The sequence below is a fragment of a genome, unplaced genomic scaffold (assembly GCF_019419815.1).
Source record: "Pyrus x bretschneideri cultivar Hongxiangsu unplaced genomic scaffold, Pyrus_bretschneideri_v1 Contig38, whole genome shotgun sequence".
In the NCBI taxonomy this organism is placed as follows: domain Eukaryota; kingdom Viridiplantae; phylum Streptophyta; class Magnoliopsida; order Rosales; family Rosaceae; genus Pyrus; species Pyrus x bretschneideri.
Window position 1 is genome coordinate 16,280 of NW_025999701.1, and position 7,325 is coordinate 23,604.

The following is a 7,325-nucleotide window of genomic DNA, read 5'->3' on the forward strand; positions in this document are numbered from 1 at the left end:
AAGCACAGTTCACAGATTAGAAGCAGAGCAAAGCAAATTATCCCTTACACAAACCCAAATCAGAAGCAGACCTTCTTCAAAAAAACGAATACAGAAGTAATCAAACTTCTCTCTCAATTTTTTTTTGTTTCCTCCACAAACCCTAATTTTTTCCCCAATTAATTTTTTCCCAATTAATTTTTTCCACAAACCATATCACCTTCCCCAATTAATTTTTCCCCACTCTCCATCCCCAATTGTTTTTCCCGACACCCATACCCTCATCCCTTTGCTCTTCCCACCCCTCTTTCCCTAATCTCCCCATCCCTAATTTGAAAAATCCAAACAAATAAATGAGAAGCTTACCTGGAGAAACCTGGAGAACGAGAGAACGAGTTCGCTAGTTTTTGGAACGAGAGAATGAGAGAACGAGAGAGATCGCTCTGGTTCGGGTTATGCGAGAGAGCCCTGAGGTGAAGAGCGTGCGAGAGAGCTCTGGAAAGGTGAGAGCGTAGGTGAAGGGAAAGGGAGGGCAGTTTTGGGTTATTCATATTTCATTAAACATGTACACTGTTCACCCGTGTGTGGGTGAAAATAAGCTGCTTTTGGAAGCTGCAAATTGCAGCTTCTTGTCATCTCCTGGTTTTGGGCTTTTTTTCACCCTCAACTTTGAAACAAAGCTGCTTTTCAAAGTTTACCAAACACCAAAAATTTTCATAGCTTTTTTTTATAGTAGCTTTTTTTTTAATCACCTCAATCCCAAACAGGCCCTAAATATGGCTCTGTGACTAATTAAGTAGTATAACTACAAGATGGTAAACAATAATCCATGGTAACTTTTTGCAGGATCATTTTCTTCTTCTTTGTGTTGTGTGGCTCAGGGTGTTTGAGTCTCAACATTATCTACAATGGCCTATAAAATTGAACCAATCACCCTCTCAAAATAAAATAATCGGTGTTGCGAGGAAATGCAACTTAGTTGTCTACGAGCAATCACTCCTCCACCCTGCGTTGCGTGTTTCTCTCTCAGCTCAACTCTCTCTCTCTCTCTCTCTCTTGGACTCTCTCCCCGATCGAACCCGCACACACCCACGGACACCCAAAGTGGCACCCCGGCAACACCACCACCACCCTCGCCCTCGCGAGGATCTCCCCTCCCTCTTCCCCGTCTCAGTGAAGCTCGGTGAAGCCCAGAAACCCAGGAGATCTCCGGCGAAACCCCGTGACTCTCCAGCGAAAATCCGGCCACTTCCCGGCCACCACTCGTCGTGAAACAGGTACCAATCTCTTCCTCTCACCTCTACCTTCGTTTTGGCACTTAAATCGTAGACTAGGGTGGCGTCGTCCGGAGCTAGGAAGCTCCGGCCTCCTTTTCCCGGCGAGAAACAAACCGAGGCCCTGCGGGCTGTGTCCCAACTTCGGGCCTTTGGCCCGCTACAACCTACACCCAACCCTTGTATCTACACAGGCCTTCGGGCCAAGTCACACGGGCCCTTGGCCCAATACTTGGGCCGGGCCTTAAGCCCAAACTCCTCAACTCTCTAAACCCAAAACCCTAAACCCTTTAGAACTAACTGCCCGTTTATTTGTTCAACATGTTAAAATTTAAGAAAAACAATGTATACTAATATATGATTTTTGCAATCGTATATAGTATGTTTTATTGTGCTTTATTATTTAAAGGGTAGTGCTAGAAAAATCACATATTTATATAATATATTAGGATCATCTCATATGGTAAGTGATGGACACAATCAACATCCAATGAGATAGATTCATAAATTGACGTGACATGTATACCTTACTTGCCACATCAAATGGTACATAAATATGACACAAAAATATGTGATCTTCCTAACATTTTCCTAGTAAGTAATATTATGTGGTGTGTTTTATTGTGCTTTATACATGCAATATCAAGTTTTTTATTTTATTTTTTATTGGAGTCCATTAATTGTCACCTCTAGAAATGCTTACTAGGAGTCCATTAATTGATTATTTCACTTTTACTATAAATTTGTATATAATTGCACAGGCATCAATAATTAGTTCTCATCATTTTAATTTGTGCAGTTGTGACTATTTCTGAGTCTCAACGGGTCAAGCTTCCAAATTTCCAAGGAACAAGTCTTTGACCGTTGATCTTCCCTTCGTTGAGTCTGTATTTGTTGATCACAAGCAGAGTTAGATTTGAACTTCCATGTAAGTTCTTATTATTTATTTGAATAATACATTAGTTGTTTTTCATTTTATTTGAACCACTTTTTATTCATTTGTTTGTTCACTTAATTTGTACAGTTCTGCACCTCAATATTGCTCAAAAGCGGTTCGTTCTTTCGTTGATTGCTCGGAGTAATCCTCGCTCTTAACATGGCACTCGGAGAGGTTTTTCTTGTGGCGTTTCTACAGTTGCTGCTCGACAGGTTGACCCCTCGCGAGATTCTTGAGTACGTGGGCAATTTCCGGGGCGTCGGGCAGAAGCTGGAGAAGTGGAGGACCACGTTGTCTACAATTGGAGCGGTGATGAGCGACGCTGAGGAAAGGCAACTGACTGAAGGTGGTGTGAAACTGTGGCTGGATGATCTCAGAGACCTGGCTTATGATATCGAAGACATGTTGGACAAATTTGCCACTCAAATGTTGAAGCGCATGATAGAGGGACGTGATCAAGCCAGCCCAAGCAGGAAGGTACGGAGATCATTTTATAAAGTTAAATTGAGTTTTGATATGAACTCCGAAATGAAGAAGATTACGAAGCGGTTGCAAGACATATCTGAACGGAAAGACAAGTTTGGCTTGAAAGATACTGGGACGTCTGCTAAGGAATCGCAAAGTCTACCAAGTTCAGGCGTATTAGATGAAAAGCTTGTTGTTGGAAGAGATGGTGACAAAGGGGAGATTATTGAATTGTTGTCCAGAAAATACGAGCGTGCAGGTGCTGTCAATTTTGTTGTAGTTGCTATAGTTGGCCTGCCAGGAGTTGGGAAGACGACACTTGCTCAACTTGTATTCAACAACAAAGATGATGCCATGAAGGAGTTTGAGCTCAAGGTTTGGGTATCTGTGTCCGATGACTTCGATGTGGTGCGAGTGACAAAGGCAATTCTTCAATCAATCACATCCCAACCCGTTCAAGTGGAGGAGTTTAGTAAAATGCAGCATGATTTGAGTGAGCAATTAAGAGGAAAAAAGTTTTTAATTGTTTTAGATGATATTTGGGACAAAGATGACTATGATCTATACGATCTCTGGATAAGACTTCAATCCCCTTTTGGCGTCGGAGCAGGAGGAAGTAAGATAATTGTGACAACCCGTGACAGGAATGTTGCAAAGATTACGGGAGCCGCTGGAGTTCATAATTTGGAGTGTATGGCAGATGATGATTGTATGGAAATATTTGAGCGACACGCTTTCGGGGAAATTAATAACGGAAAACCAGTAAATTATGAGGTAATTCGGACGAAAATTGTTGGAAAATGTTGTGGATTACCATTAGCTGCAAGAACTCTCGGTGGTCTCTTACGTCGCCAAGAAAAAGAAGAGTGGGGAGAAATATTGGACAACAAATTATGGAATCTAGCAGATAAGAGTGGCCTTCTTCCTGTACTAAAGTTGAGCTATCACTATCTTCCATCACATTTGAAGAGGTGTTTTGCCTATTGCTCAATACTTCCAAATGACTATGAATTTGGGGAGAAGGAGCTCGTACTTTTGTGGATGGCAGAGGGTTTGATTCAACAAAAACATGACGACAATAAACAAATGGAGGATTTAGGCCGCGACTACTTTCGAGAGCTATTAGCAAGGTCGCTGTTTCAAGAATCTAGCAAAAACAATTCACGATATGTAATGCATGACCTCATTAATGATTTAGCACGATGGGCAGCAGGTGAAATATGTTTTAGATTGGAAGATAAGCAAGGTGATAACTTGCAAAGCACTTGCTTTCGAAGGGCTCGCCATTCGTCTTTTATTGCTGGTCAATTTGATGGAGTTATGAGATTTGAGGACTTTCCAAAAGCTGAACGTTTACGAACATTCCTGCCACTTTCACTTTCAGATTCCAGGGGATGCTACAAATATTTGTCTCGTAAGGTTACTTTTGAGTTATTACCACAGTTGCAATACTTACGAGTGCTCTCTTTCAATGGCTACAAAATAACTGAGATGCCAAAGTCAATCGGTGATTTGAGGTTGTTACAGTATCTTGACCTATCCTACACATTGATAACCAGTTTGCCCAAATCAACAAGCACTCTTTACTACTTGCAAACATTGATATTGGAAGGTTGTTATAAATTGAAGTCATTGCCTGCGGACTTGAGCAATCTAATTAAGTTGCGCCATCTCAACAACTCAGGTGCATATTCGTTGGAAGGAATGCCTTCGCAACTAGGTCGATTGACGAATCTACAATCATTGCCTCTTTTTGTGGTGAGCGAAGGTAGTGATCAGTCAGGGATAAGAGAGATAGGGCCCCTATTGCATCTCCGAGGGACATTGTGCCTCTCAAAATTGGAGAATGTGATTGATGTTGAGGATGCCAGGAGGGCCAACTTGAAATGCAAGGAGAGGCTTGATTCGTTGGTCCTAGAATGGTCTCGTTCAAGGGACACAAGAGAAACGGAATCCACTGTGCTTGGCATGTTACAGCCTCATAGAAAGATCAAGGAGCTCACCATCAAGAGTTATGCCGAAAAGAAATTTTCATCATGGGTTGGAGGTTCTTTCTTCTCTAATATGGTGCTTGTGCGCTTAGAGGAAAGTAACAATTGTTTATCGTTGCCACCTCTCGGACAATTGCCTCAACTCAAAGAGCTCTATATTAGAGGAATGAATGCAGTGGAAAGTGTTGGTGCTGAGTTTTATGGCGAGTGTGTCTTGGCTTTTCCGCTGTTAGAGATTCTTGAGTTTGTGGATATGCAGCATTGGAAGGTGTGGCTTCCCTTCCAACTGGATCACGGAAGTGGTGTTTTCCCTTGCGTGGAAAGGCTTTCAATCAAAAAATGTTCCAAGTTGGAAGGTAAGCTGCCAGAGAAGCTCGATTTGTTAGCCAAACTTGAAATTGTTAAATGTGAGGAATTGGTGGTTTCGATTGCCAACTACAAACAACTTAGTCAAATAAACATTGACGGTTGTAAAGTATTGGTACATACAGATGCTAAGGTTGAGTTTGAGTTATTAGAGTCCTTGTGGCTTTCAAACATTTCGGAGGTGATGTCTCTGCAAACAGGGGAATTGTTGAGGAAGGGATTAAGCAAGGTTAGAGATTTGAAGATCAGTGGATGTGAGAAGCTGACGTCTTCATGGAAGAATGAGGGTAGATTATTGCGGCGGTTGACTTGTCTTGGCCGTTTGGAAATTGAAGACAACTCTCGTCTAGTTGAAGAATTGGGAGAAGAAGCAGAGGAGTTGCTGCAATTGCAAATATTGGAGTGCAAGCTTGAATGTCTGGAGTTAAAAAAGTGCGGAAATCTTTTGAAGCTACCAAAAGGGTTAAATCAGCTGTCGTCTCTTCAAGAGCTTCGCATATACAAATGTTCATCTCTAGTTTCTTTTCCAGGTGTTGGTCTGCCACCTTCTCTTAAAAACATGGAGATTATAGAGTGCGATTCGTTGATATATTTTGCAAAATTCCAGATTCCCCAAAATCTCAGAAGAATAGGGATAAGAGGTTGCAAAAGTTTGAAATCACTAGTAGATGAGGAGGGTGTTGGTTCTTCTGATGGTTGTCTTGAGTACTTGGATATCCAAGGATGTAAATCTCTGACGTCGTTATCATTGAGTGGTCAGCTCCTCAAGACACTTAAACACCTCGGGATATCTGGTTGTGAACAACTGGAGTTAATCGCACAGGACGGGTTCTTGTACGACAACACTAATTACTGTCTTGAATATTTTAGGATATGGATATGTGAAAATCTGAAATCCTTACCGGATGGCTTATGCCACCTCAGCAATCTTCAACAGCTACGTATTTACAAATGTGGAAGTCTTGTTTCCATCCCGAGACTGAGTGGGGGGAGAAGACCTTCCAACCTGAGACATTTGAGCATCGACTACCGTGAAGGTTTGACTTTTCCTCCCAACCTAACATCACTTGATATTAGGAAGGTAAAGAGCTATAAGTCATTGTGGGAGTTGGAATTGTGGGGGTTGCACAGACTCACCTCTCTTATAATGGATGGTGAAGAAGACCCGGATACGGTGTCGTTTCCACCCGACATGGTCCGCATGGAGACGCTCTTCCCCAAATCTCTCACTCGACTCAGAATAGTTGGCTTCCCGAATCTGAAGAAACTGAGCAGCAAGGGCTTTCAATTCCTCACCTCCCTTCAATCTCTGGGGCTCTTCAGTTGTCCAAAGCTAGCATCCATTCCAGAGGAGGGTCTGCCTCCTTCACTAGAGGAACTTCGCATCATTAGGTGTCCAGTGCTAAAAGAGAGATGCCAACCAGGAAAAGGACGCTACTGGCACAAAATATCCCACATCCCTTGCATAGAGATGGGTGTTAACGAGATATGAAGCTGATGGTCCGGGTATCATTTTCTTGAGGAATGTTTTAATATTAATATTATTATTATTAGTAATCATGTTTATTCTTGTAAAGTAAAGTAATCCACAATATTTGCAATTTTTTTTGGGGTAAACGATTGCTATGTTTGCTTGGTCCCTTTTAAACTGATTTGTATTATAACTTTATAAATGTGCTACTCTTTCTCCTAAGTTTGGAGTTTTTCCCATTCAGTTTTCTCCCTGCAAGATTTTAACCAGGCCACTTAAACCGAATCTTTTAATTTATTTTAGCAAATTTTAACTTACGAGCTAGTAATGCATTTTATTTAAGGAAAACTAATGAAAATGGTTTCAAAACTATGAATTTTAACAATAAGGACAAAATAAAAGGTAAAGTGAATAGTACCAAGTTTGACTTTTTAATGTAAAAATATGGTTTTTCGTTAAAATAAACAGTACCGTAGATTTTTTGTTAAAACTCTCTTTTATTTAATGCATCGAGAATAAGCAATCAACAAAGAAATGGAAATGCAAGGGGCTCGTTGCTCAAGTTGTGTTGTCTCTAGCATCTAAATGATAATTGGACTTTCGAAAAGTTGCGTTAGCTTCCATATGCTAACTTGACTATTTTTTGATGTAGGAATTGGTTTCCCAATGTGGAATGATAACCACTAAATGACTTCTTTTACTATGACTTGTCTTCCTGGAAGTACAAAATACGTGCCAAAGAATTTTGGTCAATCAAATCTTTATACCAAATTTTCGTCATTTATTAAAAAAGTGTACTATTCATCTAATTGACAAGTGATAAATTGATGATAATTATGCGT

General features: G+C 40.9%; 1 protein-coding gene and 1 long non-coding RNA gene across 2 annotated transcripts; both read left to right on the plus strand.

Moving 5' to 3' along the window:
* The first annotated feature begins 791 nt into the window (after nt 1-791).
* LOC125468382 lies at nt 792-2,670 on the plus strand. The gene is made up of 3 exons (XR_007250769.1): nt 792-1,256; nt 2,053-2,181; nt 2,278-2,670. It is a non-coding gene; the product is annotated as an uncharacterized LOC125468382 (long non-coding RNA).
* A 48-nt stretch (nt 2,671-2,718) lies between these two features.
* Nucleotides 2,719-6,504, plus strand: LOC103966980 (putative disease resistance RPP13-like protein 1). Its single transcript, XM_048564221.1, has one exon. The coding sequence runs from the start codon at nt 2,719-2,721 to the stop codon at nt 6,502-6,504; it is 3,786 nt and encodes a 1,261-aa protein (XP_048420178.1).
* The last annotated feature ends 821 nt before the right edge of the window (nt 6,505-7,325 follow it).